Here is a 19406-nt window from a genome sequence, read left to right as displayed (position 1 = left end):
TGTTTTAGATCACTGGCTGAATTGGAAATATTAAAATGATTGTTGTCATGACGGTTGCACTTGCAGGCAGTAAACAAAGGTTATTTCTTGCAATTAGACTTTACTACTCTCTTTGAATATCTTCAGGTAAGTCACTGTGTTAACCAAAGATACAATCATAGTTGTTTACCACAATTATAAGTTTATAATTTCTCTTATTAAATTTACTTTTGTGAAGAATCATGATTACCAGAATAATTTTGTCACTGGACAAACATCTCAGTTTGCCTTCATTACCTGCCTTGCGTTTGCATTTAGGTGAAAAAATTACTAAAAAATCATGACATTAAAATCTCCATGTGAAATCTTAGAGCTTTCACAAGTCAGAATTTATGAAGAAATTATGCCCCCCTACATTGAGCTCAACTGATTATTTGTTAATTATCTTATCTTATTAAGGTATTTAAATTCCTTGCCTGCAGATTTTTGGATTTTCTCATCTACCATGTGTTTTAAAAATATTTTATTTAAAAACACTTACCCCAATGAAGGTTCAAGTTGACTCTTAACTGATTATATGTTAGGGTCCTACCTTAATCCCCTTAAGTAGATAGAGAGGTTTCTATGTATTGAGGCCATCTCGAGTAAATGAGGCCCATGTAATAAATATAATGTGAAAGTGTTAATTGTAAGAAGGCTTACTAGAAGGTTCTGCTTCTTAGAAAGTTTCTAGAAGGTAGATACAACTATATACGGAAGTAGAAGCAATGTAATGAGATGTTTTGTGAAGTATATCTTAATCAGAGCTCGATTCATTTGGAGGTTGCTCCCTTGAAGAGACTGTTGATTTGGGATGTGCTCTAACCACGAAAATTGGTGGAGAAGCTAAAGCACATGAGATCTCCAATATCCAAAAATGGTTTGGGCAGATTCTAAACAGTTTGGGAGATATTAAAATAATTAATACTTTTAATGGAGTCCCTAAGTCTAAAATTAGGGAAAATAAAATATTAATTTGAATTAATATAAAACTATGTTAGAAGGGTCCAAAAGTCATGGATCAAGCCAAAGTTAATCTTAGCTGTTGATTAGGGACTTAATCTTAGACATTGGTCCAAAAACAACGGTGTCACTTGTGTGCTTGTTTTTGTTTCCTTCAGTTGATGATCTGTAATGTGTTGAGCATGTACTTGTATTTATTTTCAGTATTTACATGGTAAATAACTTGTTAATTAATCAGAACAAGTAGGCAGAAATAAATCAGAAAAATACATGAAGTGTTTCTCACAGTTAGACTAAGAAATTCCAACAGAGACAAGTGAACATCGTTCTCATCAATAAAGGTATTATTATTTGTCTTTATTGCTTATTGCTATTATAATCTATCATTTCTGTAGTAAATCTGGGTATATTCTATTATTTATTCTTCAAATCTTCCAATCTAATAAAGAACACCACAAGTGGTATCAGAGCACTCTCCTAAGTCAATATTTTCGATAATTTTTTCAAGCTAGAGATGTATTTCAACATCTATAAATAACACACTAAGTGTCATTCAATGGGTAAATTTGTGGTATGGGAAGAATACATGTAGGAAATATAAGCAGTTTCACCTAGTTGACACCTTCATAGCCCTTGTTGGTACCCCTTCAAGTAATAGTGATCTATAAACTGCCGTGGATATTCTACTAGACAGCTCATCACAACATATCTGATAATATTATATTAAAAATATGAAATTCTACACTATTATAGTTTATTAAATTTCTCGATCTGTAGATTTTACTGTAATTAATGAATGCATGCAAATGGAAGCTATACAGAAATAGAGAACTACAAAATAAAAGCTCACACACAAAAAAACACAAGATATGCTCTAGGAAACCTTTCTGGGAGAAAACCCAGCTAGAAGGGGAGACTACTCCGCTCTCGTTCTTTGTCTGAAAATATGGCTGTAGGTACAGAGAAGTATGGCTAATGGCTTGTGGGCTGTTAAAATGCACAAATCCTCTCTGTATGCTCTACCGCCTATCCATCCTGGTTATTTTTGCTCAGCTATGGAACAAATGCACTCGAAAGAATGGAATACCTTTTCCTCCTAGTGGCTTGGTTATAACACAACCTAATAGCCCACTAGTGGTTAAGTTTGACTACCTCAACTCCTAACCAGAGTTACAATATAGACTCTTCTAGAGTCTTTTACATCACAATCACATGGCTATCCCTTTTCCATGAATAATGGGGGCTGAAGCGGCATCCTCTTGAACCATGGTGGTGAAAACATAAAGGTCAACTTTTGAGAGGCATAACTTTTGCATATCGACTTCGAGTGACGCACTTATTGTGCCATTGGAAAGACATCTGTGTGTAGAATAGCATGAAAAAGTGCAGTGCATAAGCGGAAAAGTTTTATGCCCAGAAAGTCATTTGATGCCTCAAAATGCTCTCAGAAGGTTTCAGGCCCCATTTTGCCAAATTGGGTCTCGCCAGTAAAACAGTCTTGTGAGTTGATTCCTCCACTTTTTCCACTCTGAATGCATCGAGATGGATGACAAACAATATAATGATCCAATCCGGATCACACATCCCAATTTTGGGAGGATTTTGGTCCCCAAAAGCTTCTATTGAATAAGGTGAGGAAATTTTTCCTCCACCTTCTTTTTGGTGTACCATTTAGGTTTGCCTGGAAGTTGTCCCTTCAACCCAATCTGCTAAAGGTCATGTTGCCCCTGTCTTGTAGTTCTGGATCTCTTTTGCAGAACTGTATCTTCTGTCAGCTTTGCTTGAGCGTCTGGTGCCAAATCCTCCGCAGAAGGTAGGACCTATTCCTCTTCTTGATCTAGCATGGAAGGCTCGTAGAGCTTCAAATTCTCTACATTCACACGATTGAGTGAATGTGCATATATGGTGGTAAACTGAGTAGATAGGCATTATCACCCACTTTTTCTAGTATCTCAAAGGGACCATACCTCAGAGCCTTGATTTTCTTACCAAGCCCCTGCAACCTATCCTTGTTCCATTGTAGCCATACTCTATCACCCAACTTGAACGATTTATTTCTTCTGTGTTGATCATGCTTGGCCTTATACTTCTCCTGTAACTTTTGCAGTTTTTCTTGCACTTGGAGATGGATTTGCCTGATCTTTTCTATAAATTTTTCAACCCTCAAAGCATCTCCTGTAAGATCTTTTGTCGCTCCTCCTTGCTGCCCATATATATCCAAAGGTGAAGGTGGCAAATATCTAAAACAAGTTTCAAATGGGGACTTTCCTGTAGAAGTGTGGACTGCTCTATTGTAAGAATGTTGTATATATATCGTATTTTCATCCTAGGTCTTCGGATGCTTTTGGTTGTATTCCCTCAGAAGGCGCACCAAAGTCATGTTGACTACTTTTGTCTGCCCGTTTGTTTGTGAGAGGAATGTTGTAGGTCGCTTCAACTTTGTGTCCATCTTCTCCCACAATCTAGTCCATAATGCACTGAGAAATGTTGTATCCATGTTTGAAATGATGCTCATTTGTTAAAATTGGCAACTAGGTCCAAATTCCACTTTGGACAACTCATTTGATGAAGATAATTATTGCATTGAATTCCTCTTTTTGAGAGGAACTAAATTTGGACAAGGATAAATATGTTTTTGAGGTCAAGCCCACACGTGTAAATTGTCAAGGTCGGCCACACCATCATGTTGGCTCATGAAACCCAAGCGACATGTCTTTTGACTCTCAACAACTTGTATAAATAAGAGAGACGTCCACCCTCCTTTGGTATTGTCATCAACTCACACATTCTTCTCTCTCCTAATTTGATTTGTTTGTATACCTCTTTGGGCAACTAATATTCTCACACGTGTGGCAGAAAGGATGACGGAAATTATAGGGCAGAAAATCTGAAGTTTTTTTGCAGTTTGACCAATGTTGACTTTGACTTTTGGGCAGAATTTCAGCTTGATATTTTGGGTAGGCCATACTGTTTGGCACAAAAATCGAGAATTTCTATGCACTTTGACTTGCGTTAACCGTAGGCCTGTTTGACTATAGGGTTGACTTCAAGTTGATCGAGTTTGACTGCTGTTTGGATGACTATTTTAGGCTAACTTTGACTAGCAAGAGAGGCCGAATTCCTCTCTCCCTTGACCGAGTTGTTTTGGAGAAGTTTGACCAGACTTTGACTGTTGTTGACATTTTGGTTAGGGTTGATTTGACTACTATTGACTGTGAGTAGAATTGCAAATTTGACAGGGCTGTTTTAGATAGTGGTTTTGATCTTCTATTGGCAAGTCTATTTTGACTTTATTGCACTGTCTCTCTCTGCTGAACATTTGATATAATAATAAGAAGAATTGATCAAAGTGTTTTCCCCATCTTGGGATTTTTCCCTGGCATTCACCAAATACTGGTGTTCTCTTGTCTTGGCTTGTCTTCTGCATTTATTGTTTATGTTCTATCTACAACTACTGTCAGTGTGATGATTAATGTGATTTCTATTGGAAATTAAATTGGAAATTGTCACTGCGCTAATAAATGAACATTGAAGTAATTGTTGCAAGCATAGAACATACCATTGTTATCTAAAATTAACAGGGTATCATATCTCAGGTGAAGACAAGGCCCAAACAAGAGAGAAAAGCAACTGCTAAGAGATTTGTTGGACAAAGACTATTGGGCAAGTCTCCATGGCCTCTACATCGTACTTCAAGTCTGAGGACAAGCTCAACCACAAATCTGACAGTCATGGATGGAAGATGATTTTGGACTTGTTGAAAAATGTGTAACTAGGTTCAGTCTTCATAAATATGAAATGTAATTTTGATTCTTGTATATTGTAAAATGAAAGAAAAATTATTATTATTGTTTTTGGAGCATGGGTTTCATGCTCGGGGTTTTTTATTTTAGAGGTCAAGCACCCATTGAGTGCTTCTAGGGTTTGTCCTAGGTCAAGAAGTCAAAAGACTCATTGTCATAAGTTGAAGACCCATTGGGCACATTGTAACTTGTAAAGAAAATTATATTTGTATTTAAAAGAATCAAAATACCTTTCAAGACCATGTCAGCCTAGCAGCGCAGAAGTCAGCCTATTTTGAGGAGCCACATCCACCTTAGAAAGCCTATATAAAGGAGGGAACTCGACCTCCTTGAGACACATTCATCACACATCTCATTCAAGCAAAGGAGGAGCAGTAAAAGGCTAGCGAAGAAGGAAGAGGACGAAAGAAGAAGTTTTTGGGCTAATTCTATCTTACACGTGTGACAAAACAAGGCTAGGGTTTGTTGCTTGAAGGCCAAGATTCTCTATTCATTGAAAGAGGATCCCAGTTGTTGGAAGGACTTACTAGGTCACATTCTAGCCCTAGAAAAGGAAGCGAAGTAGTTGGGAGGCCTTGGAAGGCTAAATGGATCTCACACGTGTGGATGCAATAACAATTGCTGGGGGCTAAAAATTTCAAACTTGCAGTAGAGGTTGAAATTCTGAAGCTGGGGGTCGAAGTTGTGCTATTGGAAGAAATTTGACTGGGTTTGACTTGGACAAAGGAAGCACATCATCAGGAGAGGTTGGACTTGGTATTGGAGGGTATTTGTCTTGGTCTAGAGGTCTTGGAATTCGTCAGTTGAAGAATCTATAAGAAGAGAAGCGATTTATGAGTTTTCCTCTCAAGTACAGAGGTTTTGGCCTTGGCTTGCAGCCTATATCCTGTGTATTTGTGTACGTTTGTTCTTCTTGTTTTTGGTAGTTGTTTGATTATAAAAGAACTTAATAATAAGAGAAGAAACTAATAAGTAAGAAAAAAAGTAAAAAGATATCACAAGAAGTTATCATAGAAAGAGAAATCATCATATCTACTGCCCTATAGATTTTTCAACAAGACCTGATTGTGCAGGAGTATGAAGTATTGGACTATGTGCAGGGAAAAGTGGTGGAGCCTCCTTCAAATGCACTGACTGCTGCTAAAATGAAGTATAAAAAAGGTGAGGTCAAAGTAAAGAAAATTTTGATGGACTCCATTCAAAAGCATTTTTTTGCCTATATTTATGATTTGGGAACTTCTAAGGAAATATATGATAAGTTGGTTGGGATGTTCAAAGTGAACAATGCAAATCAAATCCTCTTTCTCAAAAACAAGTTGAAGGATGTCAAGATGGATAAAGGGGAGTCTATCCAATCCTATTTCATGAGAATAACTCAAGTCAAGAATGACCTACTATCTATTGGAGAAGTTGTTGCCTACAGTGAACTCACTCTCATTGCTCTTGGTGGTCTTTTAAGACCTTGGGATATATTTACCACCACCTTTTTCAACAATGATAGGATACCTGGTTTTGATGAGTTATTGGCTAGATGTAGTCAAGAGGAGACAAGGATGATGGAGAGAGATAACTCCTCCAATGGAAATGAACCTATTGCCTTCTCTGCTCATGTGAAAAGGAAGAATGATGTTGGTCCAAGGAGACAGGGTCAAGGATTAAGAAGAGATTCAAAGGAGGAAGAAAAGGAAGGTGCTATAATTGCAACAAGTTCGACCAATATGCTAGAGAGTGTCCTCACAAGAAGAATTCTCCAAGGGATGATGACAACAACAGTAATAATTTCAAACTCAATGGCAATCAAAGGAACAACAAGTTCAAAAACAAAGGAAAGAGGAATGCTCCAGTTACTCGAAATGGAAATGGTCAGCCTACCAAAAGGACAAGAAATGCCAAGTATGATGAAAGTAATGTTGTAGAAAAGCAAGATGAGTTTTATCTTATTTCCACTCTACTGGATATAAGGAGGCCCTTCTCAAATTTGGTTAGAAGAAAACTAATCTAAAGACTACACTTGGAAATAATGCCACCTACCTCGTGAAAGGGATAGGTATTGTCACTCTTCACTTGAATCGAGGTCAAACCATACATCTACAAGAAGTATTATATGTGCCCGATTTGAAGAGAACTTGGTGTCTATTTCTGCGATGGAAGACAAAAGCTTCAAGGTAGCATTCATTGATGGAAAGGTACGTATTTGGCATAGAAACCCTAAAGATGCATTTACTCTTAGATTTAGCCTTGATGGTCTCTATCAAGTTGGAGGAAGTCCTTTGGGAGCTTTGGCGAGGGATATTTCTCTTCAATGTGAATTATGGCACCATAAATTTGCCTGCTTGCATTACAAAACCTTACTTGGGGTAAGGAAGATGGTCACATGTATGCCCAAGTTTAACATGAACCATGAAGGTGTTTGTCAAGGTTGTGCAGCTGGGAAACATACAAAGGGACCATTCCCTTCTAGTGAAAGAAAGACTACCAATATTCTTCAATTGGTCCATTCTAACTTGTTTGGTATCTTGCTCGTAACATCATTAGGAGGATACTCATATTATGTAATCTTTGTGGATGACTACTCACACAAGACATGGATCTATTTCTTGAAGAGGAAGGATGAAGTGTTCAAATGATTCCATTCCTCCAAAGCATTGGTGGACAATCAAACAGGGTAGAAGATCAAGACGTTGAGGACTGATAATGGAACCGAATATGAATCAAATGAATTCAATAACTTTTGTAGAGAGGCTGGCATTAAGAGGGAGACAACAGTTCCATATACTCTTAAGCAAAATGGTGTTGCTAAAAGGAAGAATTGAACAATCATGGAAGTCACCTGTGCCATGACCTTGTTGAGAAATCTAGGGCATAGAAAATAGGAGATTTCTCTTCTAGAGATAACTGTTTGTGAATGATTTTTACTTCTTAGATTATGATCTTTTCTCTACCTAGATTATTAGTGTTCTTCTTCATCAAACAATTACCAATGCATAAACAATAATGAGACAAGAGACATAGAATGTAGGTGATCAGCCAGGACAAAAACCTCTCCCACTTGAGAGGAAAACCCAAATGTATTCTTTTTCTTATAGAGACTTCAATTGACGAATACCAAGACCAACACCCTTGACCTATTTGCCTCTCCAAGATCAAAACATAAAGCTTCCTCTTCTTCCTTGAGTCAATGATAGTCGAACTCGTTTCTTCCTCAACTACCTTGCAGCGTTTTGGTTCCGCGGACAGATCTGCAACTTTTGGCCCTAATTTAGAAACCCTAGTTGCAACACTTGGAAAGTGTCACTTTCTAGATAATGCCCTTGACTCCTTCGCTTAGGATAGAGACTCCTTCTAGCTTAACTCGACTTTCCTTTTGACTTGTCCTTCTCCAAATTCTGTTACCCAAGATGACTGCAATTTTTTATCGACTTCTCCTGCATCAGATGATGCCTCCCTTCTTCTTCACTTGGATGAAGGTTCTTCTTGAGTGTAATTCACACCTTTTCTTATTTCAGACCTTGACCGAATTGCTTGTATTCAAATGAGATTCGAGTTGCCTATTTACAGTGATCTGCCAATGTATATAAGCCAACTTGACAGGGATATAGGCCAACATGTCCTTAGGTGAGGTTCCATTACTCCATCTTGAAGCCGACTTGTTGGAGGTGCTTTAGCTTGGTCTTGGAGGGCCTGTTTACTCTTTTAATAACTCATACAAATATGTAACATGCCCAATAAGGGTCCTTCATACATGACATTGACTAAATTTGACTTTATGACCAATCCTAAGGGCTCACAATGGGAGCCATAACTAAAAATAAAATTCCTTGCTCATGAAACCCATGAGACAAGCATTACAATAATAATTTTATTTTTCTTCTTTACATTAAATACATAAAATCACAGTTACACATGTCATTATGAAGAGCAAACCTAGTTACTTTTTTCAACTCTCCCTCTTAAATAGAGAGGTATTCATAATGCATACAAGGTACTTGGACATTCTCAATCTAAAGATTCTCATAAGAAGAGTTGGATTGGTAACCCATTTGTATAGCATCATATCATCGAGCATTGTCATATAGTAAGGCCTTGACTAACAACTCTATCTCTCCACAAGATCAGAACACAATGCTGGCGAGATCAATGATGTATAGACACCCTCATCATTGTCTCTCTTGGAACACACCCCACTCGGGTTCTCTCAGAGTATGTTCCACTAGGACTATTCTTATCTTGGATTCCCAGTCCTCAAAGAATATCGGTCCTCTACAACTACTCTTATCTTGGATGCCCTAACTCATCCTCAAAGAGCATCGGATACTAGATATTTACCCTATACTCCATTCTGTCTTTCCAAGTGAAGATAAGAATGACGTGTCTATCTCTGCCTCTTAATTAGGGAGGATACATCTATTCCAATGAAGGAATGTACTCATTCCTATGGAAAGAATGTACCTAAGCTCCCTCTTGGCTTAGGAATTTGCTTCCAAGTTTCTACCAAGTTAGAAGTTTGTTTCTAGGCTCCCTCTTAATTAGGGACCTGTTAGCACTTTGTAAATTTCTCTAGGCTAAAAAGATAAATCTAGATGTGACCACTGACCACTTTTAGGCTAGAATCCAACCATACTAGCCTTAGAGAGGGCTCTCTCATTGTGTTCTTCTCTCAATCAACTAAATGACTGAAATTTTCTAGATCTTAGGTTGGCTATGATAATCAAAGGGTAGTTTTAGGCTTGATGTCTGAAGGGAAGTGTACGAAAGTAAAGCTACCCCAGATTAGATCATTGTTTTAGATCCAAGTGAAAAAGGGATATGATGAAATTCAAACAAAGGCAAGATAGGCAGACTTATTGATATCAAATCAAATTTTGTTGCAGTGAATGGGTGAGTGGAGCATGAGGAAAGAGGACAAATTGAGCATCAAAACACTGATGAGTTCATATTGCCATAGAGGAAAAAGATAACACATATGATCAACTGATTTAAATCAGAGCACTAAGTGAATTATGAAAATATTTCCTTTCAAACTGAGCATGAAGAATGTTTACACGATGGAAATATATATTAGAAACAAAACACAAATGAACACACATACCAATAAGCACTGACACAAGAATCTCTGCCAAAACTGCATCTGCCTTCTTTGTTTCACTTGGGTGAATCATACAAAATTGCAGAAAATGTAGACTAGCTTCCTTCCACTACCAACCAGAACCCTTTTTTCATTATATGCACATCATAAAATAGACTCAATAGAGTCAGTTCTGACCTCTAGGGGTCGAATTCCTCATTTGGATTGGTGTTTCTAACTTCTTGCAAGGAAAATAGAACTAATTGCCTAAAGACGAGGAACTGCATAACCAAATATTTTCTAAGCATTTTTCATTAATTCTTCTACCCCAAATTGAGCTTGTGAGTGTCCAAATGTTTTATTACAATTACTAACACCTAAAAAACAAATTACATCATGTTTTGACTAAGATAACTCGCTCAAAAAGATGATTGTTTGGAAATGCAGCAGATCAAATTTCTGGAAAAAATATGGGTCAAAGACTAGCTCAGATCTCTTGAATCTTGACAGTAGTTACAAAACCGAAAGAGGTTTTTGTAGATTCTATTGTCTTTGAAAGAAATCTCTCTCAGTTTCCAAAAATTCTTCTCCAACTCTTCACAATCTGCACCTAAACATCATAACTAAAACAGGAAATGACAAAACTTGAAACATTGACTCTAATGATGCATTTGAATTTTCCGATCAGTAACACCTATGCAGAAACTGAAGGAGGCTTTTGTTCTTTGGCCCATGCTTGGAAAAAACCTCCTTTGGTTTTCCTAAATTCAGTTCCATTTGGTCATAAACAACTTTTGAAAATGATGACAAAAATAGTTAGTTTTGTAGCAAATTCGTTGCAAGTCCAAGTAGCCCTCCATGCTTTGTATTGTTGCACACCCCCTCTGGAAAAATGGATCAAATGGGCAGGCTTGAAATGTCTGTTTGATGGTGTAGAACTCTTGAAGTAGTCTCTTTTGTTGTAGCATTTTTTGGTTTTGATTAGTAGAATATTACAAAAAATGTTAAGTTAGGATATGGACATAACATAGTGGATAAAATGCTAGTGAAAAGATATATTTTTGATGATAATGTCCATATCAAAGGAAATGTTAGGTTAGCTGCTCTAAGAAATCAAGGCAAAAGAAAATGTTAGGTAGAAAGAAAACAAATAAACTCTGAAAGTGAGCAAGTCTAAATGCCACTACTCTGTTTCTGCAAAATAATGGATGTGTGCTGCTTGTTTTAAATGCCAAAACCCATGGCAGTCAAACTATTTAATCTTGACTGCTCCATGCTTTAAATTTGATGTTATAGTTAGAGAATAAAGATCTGGCCAAACTATTTAATCTTGGCAGATTAGTAGTTAGGTAAAGAATAATAAGGTGTTCATCAGTTTAATCTAAGCCCTTGGAGGTTATAAGGGTAGATTTAGATAGTTTGTTTTTGTTAAATAAGAAGAAAGGATAAGGGTTTGCTAGCTTAAATGCACCCACTAAGTGAAGAAAAAATGATAGGATAAGCAAAAGGTAAGTAGAGAAAGGTTGCAGAAGTTTAATGGTTGATTGGACAAAATGGATATTTATCATGTTTCTATGCTCATGAGGCAATTACACAAGTGAAATGAAGGTCTACTTCATCAATTAATTAACTTCATATTCATCTCCATTCATCCCTATACTCACTAATTTCCCCTTCCCACCTTTCACTCACTTTTCACTAAAAATCCCTTTTCCCATGGTAAAAATCCCTTTTACCTAGGAAAAGTAAAAACCCCATGTTAAATCCTCTTTTACCATGAAAACCCACAAAGAGATGCTTTCGCTAAGTATTAATGCATACATAAAAAGCATTATACTTAGTCACATTTCCCTTTCTGCTCATATTCCACATTAATACTAACTTAGTGTATTAAAACCTCTAAAATCCCCTTTCCCGTATAATATAACTCCATTTATTAAATATCCCAAAAACCCTTAGTTTTATTAATAAAACTATGTATTAAAATATCGCATCACAATATCGGCGGATTGAAAGCTTTTCCATATAAATAACCCTCCCCACATTGCAAACTCCGATTGCGATATGCGATGGGAAGCCCGGACCCTACCCATATATATATATATATATATATATATATATATATATATATATATATATATATATATATATATATATACATTTCATGTCATTTCGCATCTCCCCCACTGCAATTCCCAACCAAAGCAATAACCATTCACCATTGCAATATGCGATGCGTGATGAGAGCCCGAACCTGACCATACATATATTACAGTCTATCGCCATTTCGCATCTGGCCCCCATCGCATCCCTTTGCGATGGGCCTACCCTCCGCCTAACTCCGATTGCGATATCTGATTTGAACCCGGACCCGATATCGTTTATCTGCCCGCATTTATAAAGTTTCAAATCTGCTATACATTGTTTTATGAAGAATTTCTTTGTTAAATCGTTTATATGATTTTAATGAAGAACCACTCCGACAACGATATGCGATTAACCTGAGACCCGATATCATTATCCATCAGAGTTAATACAAATTCAAGTCCGCCATGTATGTTTTTGCGAAGGTTTTCTTCGTTAAATCATATTTATGGTTAAAATGAAGAATTAACCTTAAAGCCTCCATTTCACCCCTAATCTGGGTTTTAACCATAATAAAGCCAATTTCGCTATAATTAATTGCACGGGCCTCTCCGCGCTGCTCTTCCACTCCACCATTGTTCAACTTTGCTCAATAATCCGAAAAGAAGACTGTTTCACTGTTTTTAATGCCATTTTGCTATGTTTCCTTGTTTATACAGTGAAGCCCGCATAAAGCATTTGCGGCCCATATAAGCCATCATTTTCCCTCCGATATGCCCTGGACTCCTTCCGATAGCCTTTCAAGCTTAGCAGAGCCATTGAAGACTGTTGTTTCAGGGTTATAAACAAAAAGCTTGTGTAATAGTTGGAAGACAAAATGAGCGAACTACTGTTGAAAAACATAGTAAAACCTGAAATGCGCAGTCAAAATCTACTCAGCAGGTCAAAAGAGATTTACAGAGTTTAAAGAATATCAGTAAAAGGGTTAAATGAAGAAATTTGCCAGCGTAGAGGATACAAACAACAAAGCAGCATAAATGGCGAAAATATCCTACAGAAAGCCAACATAACCTGAATAAAGGGGACAACAAGAAGCAGTTCAAACAACTGCCCCTATCTTCTTGCCATGAAGATCTTTCTTTTCCTAAAAATCTTAATCTGTTTTAGGATCCTTTCCTAAAATCTCATTATTGTATAAATAACTCTTTTCTAGAGTTGTAAATGGTTCAGAGTTCAAGATTCATAGTTCATTGCTTGTAATGTCTTGACTGTTAGTTCTACTTTGAACTTGAAAGTCACCTTTGAAGGAAGCTTTTGCTGACATTTGATGTAATCTATCTTTCTAGAACCTTAATACAAAGCAAAGGATTCTGAATATGGTCTTGCACAATTTGTGCTATCCTGTAAGTTTTTCCAGTTTTCAATCATTATGTTATTTCTTCATATGCTTATGACTTACAGAGATATCTAGGTAGGAACAATGAGTTTAAATTGATTCCTATAAGCTCCTAAAGTGATAATCTATTAAAAGAATGGATTAATGCAACTGTCTGTGTAGCTAATCCCCTCTAATCAATAAATCATCAACATCTTGTGTAAGCTTAAGTATACTGCCTTGAATCTTTTGAATGTAGTTCAGAAGGTTTTCCCACTTATGATTGTTCTGTTTTACAGTCTGGAAACTGTGATAATCATATTTTTCGCTGTCTTCTACTCACTACTATTTTGATATATTTCACTGTGTAATGCTTTATAGCAGCCCTTTGTTGAAGTATTAATATACCCCAAAGGATTAATTTCTTCCATTCTACATTTGTTTTCATTCATTGGTCTTCCAAACCTAAAACCAAAAACCCTACTCACTACTATTTTGATATATTTCAGTGTAATGCTTTATAGCAGCCCTTTGTTGAAGTATTAATATACCCCAAAGGATTAATTTCTTCCATTCTACATTTGTTTTCATTCATTGGTCTTCCAAACCTAAAACCAAAAACCCCCAAGACAAATTATTTTAAATGCTTTGGCATTGGTAGCTTGACCTACTACCATCTCATAGGTACAACATCTTCAACGCTTGCGGACCTCCTAGATGGCTGATTTCCACTTGCGCAGCAAATTCACAACAAGTCCAACATTTCAAGCTTATGATGGCCTTTCTGATTCAAAATGGTTGAGGAGCACTCTTGCCACATACAAATTCCTTATAACACCTTATCAATCTTTCAAAACTACAAAGCTCCCACACTTCACCAAAGTGAGGGACTATGCAACTTGTGCATCAAATGGGTAGCAAATACGAATGCACATCCAAGGTTGGTATACTTCGGGTCTTCTGCAAACTCTGATACTGGTTGGGGGGTGTCCACCAAGCTTCATGCAACATTTAAAATCGAACATAAGAGAGAAAATCTCTTACCCAAAAGTCCGAGGCCATTTCACCACTTATGCAGCAGTGGCGTGCAGCATGTCACTTGCGCAGCAAATTCACAGCCACTGCTTCAACTTGACCTACAAACTCTCCTTCGGCCTTCTCAATGCTGTCTTTCACCTTCAACTTGCTCCAGAGCTCAAACCAGACATCAGATGAGAGAAAATGAGAGAAGTTTCAAACAATTTTTAATTTTAATACCACCCAAAGCCTTCTTGTTATGATAATAGGCCACTTGATGATGTGAAGGATGTGATGAGAGAGGCAGTTTTTTCAATAATGAAAAGGACATGACACATTTAACCTATAACTAACCCTTCAAACTAACTCTTATGATGGACATGACATCAAAACACTGACCTATGATGACCATCCTCATGTGTTAAATTTGGACAACTAGGTCCAAACTCCATGTTCTGATGCTCAGATTAAGAGGCTAATATTTTTGTTGGATTCCTCTTTCTGAGAGGTGTAAAATCCATATAAAAATAGTCTTAATCCGATGAGCAGAACTTATATTTTGAATTTATTATTCTTAATAAATTATATGTGCTAAGGTCAACCAGTTTTGTAATGTAGGCTCACATGCCCAACAGATGTGTCACACACCCTCATTGATGGATATATATATACAGGAAAAGTTGGAGAGAATTTGATCACAACACAACTCACATCTTCCTCTCTCATCCTAAAAAGTACGAGCTACCTGGAGGACGAATTTCAGCCACACGTGGGAAGGACGAAGAGGATTTTTCTGCTGCTAGGGTTTCGCAGAAGTTTGACCAGCATTGACTTTGGTCAACGCTTGGTCCAAACAAGCTGAAAACTTGTGGGAGGTTCGATTTTTGAAGGCCATACTACCTGGCACAAAAATCGAGGTCAAAGGGTTGACCGTTTTGCTGCTGCGCTGACTTTTAGCTTGCTGCCCCTGCGTTGACTTTTCAGGACAACGTTGACTTTTGTAGAACTGACTTGGGTTGACTCATCTACTGGTTGGAGGGTTGTTGTGACACATGCTGGGCTGGCTGACCAAAGGAGACTTTGCTGGTTGAAGCATCTTGTTGACCGCCGAAACAAACACATACATTTTTCTTGTTTCTGATTTGTCTTCTGTAAGATCTGCTTATATCTTCTATCTGCATTTTGCTCATCTACTTGTATGATTGCTGTGAGAAAAGTGAAATTGCTCTTAGCATAGAACATCTACAAAACTTTACATGGTATCGGAGCTGAGGTGAAGACAAACTCTATCTATAGCAATCATCATCGAAGGAAATGGATTCCTCTAAGCTTGAATTCAGGGAGAATGACAAGCTGACTGGAAGTGATGACTTCCATGCCTGGAAGATGTTATTAGATCTCAAATTAGAGGATCATGATCTCCTAGATCATGTGACAGGGAAGATTCAAGAACCTCCATCAAATGCCTCTGCTGCTGTTAAACACAAGTATAAGAAGGGAGAAATAAGAGCAAAGCTGTTGATCAGGGAATCCATAAATAAGAGTCCGGTTGCCTACATATCTGAACTAGGCACATCCAAGGAGATGTATGACAAACTGATACTTATGTTCCGAGTAAACAATGTGAACCAAGTGCTATTCCTCAAGAACAAGTTGAAGAATATGAAGAAGGGCCGAGACGAGTCTATTCAAACTTTCTTTATGAAGTTGACCGAAACCAGGAACAATCTGCTAGCTATTGGGGAGACAATAGCTGATCGTGAGATGGTTCTCACCGCACTTGGAGGACTTCCATATGAATGGCAAGTATTCACAACTACCATTCTCAACAATAATACCATCCCTAACTTTGATGAACTTCTGTCTAGATGTATGCAAGAAGAAACAAGGATGAAGGAATTTGATAATGAAAGAAATGCTACCTATGTTGCTCATTCCCGAAAGAAGAACTCTGGTGGTTCCAAGGACAAAGGAAGGACTAAGACTCAAAAGAAGAAGGGTAAATGTTTCACCTGCCATAGGACTGGACACTATGCTAGAGAATGCCCCTTCCAGAAGAATTCTCCCGATAGTGACGACAACAACAACAACCGAAGGAATGGGAATCAAAGAAATGACAAATCCAAAGGAAAGAGGAAGGCTCACTTTGAAGGAAACCATCCACCTTCTAAAAGGACCAGAAATACCAGGTATGAGGAGTCTAATGTTGTTGATAAAAGAAATGAGTATATTCTAATATCTGCTCTCTCAGCTGCATCTCCGCCCGACACTATGAATGTCTGGCTAATCGATAGTGGTGCCTCAAGACACATCACCGGATTCAAGGAAGCACTTTCTGACATGGTTGAAAGGGATACTAATCTAGAAATTATCCTTGGGGATAATGCCACTTATCCTGTGAAAGGGACCGGGACTGTGACCCTCCACTTGTCTCAAGGACAAGTCCTCCATCTACAAGATGTACTCTATGTACCCAAATTGAAGAAGAACCTCGTGTCTGTATCTGCCATGGAAGACAAAGGATTCAATGTAACTTTCTCTGATGGAAAGGTACTCATGTGGAAGAAGAGCTTCAAGGAAGCTATCTCAATTGGTTTTAGAGTTGGTACACTCTACCAGGTTGGAGGGAGTCCGTTGGGAGCTATGACTTGTGATACTATCCGTCAAACCGAACTATGGCACCGAAGATTTGGACACCTTCATTACAAGGCTCTTCCCGAAGCAAGGAAGGTGGTGACAGGGATGCCTGATTTTGGAAATAATCATAAAGGTGTATGTAAGGGCTGTGCTGAAGGAAAACATACAAGGGGACCTTTCCCCTCAAGTGTCACAAGGACATCTGAGATATTGCAACTGGTCCATTCTGATCTTTCCGGTATGTTGCCTGTAACATCCCTGGGGGGATGTTCTTACTATATGACATTTACTGATGACTTCTCTCGCAAAACCTGGATATACTTCTTGAAGAAGAAGGATGAGGCTTTCATGTGGTTCCGTACCTTCAAAGCCTTGGTGGAAAATATGACCGGAAAGAAGATCAAGATTTTGAGGACTGACAATGGCACTGAATATGAGTCAAATGAGTTCAAAGACTTTTGCAGAGAAGCTGGCATTAAGAGGGAGACTACCACTGCATATACTCCTGAGCAGAATGGTGTTGCTGAACGCAAGAATAGGACTATTGTGGAAGCTGCCCGTGCCATGCTATGTGACCAGGGTCTTCCAAAGTTTCTGTGGGGAGAAGCTGCAAATACTGCTGTGTACATTCAAAACCGATGCCCTCATTCCGCTTTGGACTCCAAAACTCCCGAAGAGGTTTTCTCTGGTAAGAAATCTGATGTCTCACATTTTAGAATTTTTGGATGTCCTGTCTATTTTCATGTGCCGAAAGAAAAGAGAAGTAAGCTGGATGCTACTGGGAAGAAAGGAATGTTTGTGGGATACAGTGAGACTTCTAAGGCATATAGAGTCTATGTACCTGGTCAAAGGGAAGTAGAGTTAAGCCATGATGTCACTTTTGACGAAGATGCTTCCCTGAAGAAAGTAGTAGATCTTCCTAGATCTGAAGAAAACCATGAAGAAAGACCTGGAAATCTGGAAGAACCCCAGGATGAGACTATGCCTGATGTTGAAGGGCCAATGGACCCTATTGATCCTTCCCCTTCTCTAGGAAAGAGGCCATCATGGCTCAGGGACACCCTCGAAGATGCTGAGGGTCATGTTGCCCCAAGGGGAACATTCCGAGAAAGCAAGAAGCCGTGTAGATACCAAGGGTATCTAGCTGCCATGAGTACTATTATACAATCTGAACCTGGATCTTTTGAAGAAGCCATCAAGCATCAAGTCTGGAAGGATGCTATGCATGAAGAATATGAGGCTATTATGAAGAATGATGTCTGGGATGTGGTCCCGAGACCGAAGGACAAATCTGTTGTCACCGCTAAATGGCTCTACATGGATCTGATGGGAGTGCTGAAAAGTTTAAGGCAAGATTTGTTGCCCGTGGCTTCTCTCAAAAGGAAGGAATTGACTATGACGATATATTTGCACCTGTGGCTCGATATACCACCATCCGATCCATCATAGCCCTTGCTGCTACGCAAGGATGGAGTCTTCATCAGATGGATGTCAAGACCGCTTTTCTGCATGGTGCAATAAAGGAAGAGGTGTATGTAGAACAACCTCTGGGATTTGAAGTTCAAGATTGAGACACTTATGTCTGCAGGTTGAAGAAAGCCCTCTATGGGTTAAAGCAAGCACCCAAAGCTTGGTATGAGAGGATGGATAGTTACTTGATGAAGCTGGGCTTCACTCGAAGCAATGCTGATCCAAACCTTTACTTTAAGGTTGAGGAAGGAAAGCCTCTCATTCTAGTGCTGTATGTGGACGACCTCTTCCTGACAGGTGATGACCCTCTTATTCATCAATGTAAGAGGGAGCTTGCTGCTGAGTTCGAGATGAAAGACCTAGGACTGATGCACTATTTCCTAGGCCTGGAGGTCTGGCAGAGACCTGGAGAGATTTTCCTTTCTCAAGGAAAGTATATTGTGAAGCTTCTGGAAAGATTTGGGATGGTAGACTGTAAGTCCGTGTCGACACCAATGGAACTCAACTTTAAGAAGTTGAGTGGCAGCGCTGCAGGGCCTATCTTGGCCAATCCTACTGAGTATCGTCAACTCATAGGAGCTTTGATGTTCTTAGTGAACACCCGTCCGGACATATGTTTTGCAGTGAATACTTTGAGTCAACAGATGGTTGAGCCTCATCATTTTCACTGGGTTGGTGCCAAGAATCTTTTGAGATATCTTCGGGGCACGATAAACCATGGGCTGAGATACACTGCCGGGAGTGTGATACTCCGGGGATATACTGATGCCGATTGGGCTGGCAGTGTGGTGGATCGTAAGAGCACATCTGGATGCTGTTTCAATCTTGGTTCTGCTTCGATCTCATGGATGAGCAGGAAGCAGAAGTCGGTGGCTTTGAGCACCGCGGAGGCCGAATACATTGCTGCTAGTATGGCCTGTTGTGAAGTAGTTTGGTTGAGGAAGCTCTTTAGTGAGCTGTTCCAACATGTGCT

At 38.6% G+C, this 19406-nt stretch overlaps 1 protein-coding gene across 3 annotated transcripts in view; it reads left to right on the top strand.

Moving 5' to 3' along the window:
- Positions 1 to 19406, top strand: part of LOC149250834 (phosphopantothenate--cysteine ligase 2-like) — a 183552-nt gene that overhangs the window by 134028 nt on the left and 30118 nt on the right. For all 3 annotated transcript variants that reach the window (XM_089459254.1, XM_089459252.1, XM_089459253.1), the window contains exon 7: positions 67 to 126. In XM_089459254.1, coding sequence (XP_089315380.1) covers positions 67 to 126 — 60 coding nt within the window. The remainder of the gene's footprint in view (positions 1 to 66; positions 127 to 19406) is intronic.

This window comes from Pinus tabuliformis, chromosome 7, assembly GCF_031772625.1.
Source record: "Pinus tabuliformis cultivar Carrire ecotype Pingquan chromosome 7, CPIR1, whole genome shotgun sequence".
In the NCBI taxonomy this organism is placed as follows: Eukaryota; Viridiplantae; Streptophyta; class Pinopsida; order Pinales; family Pinaceae; genus Pinus; species Pinus tabuliformis.
Note: the sequence above shows the minus strand (reverse complement) of the source record. Positions and strands in the feature narration are given on the sequence as shown.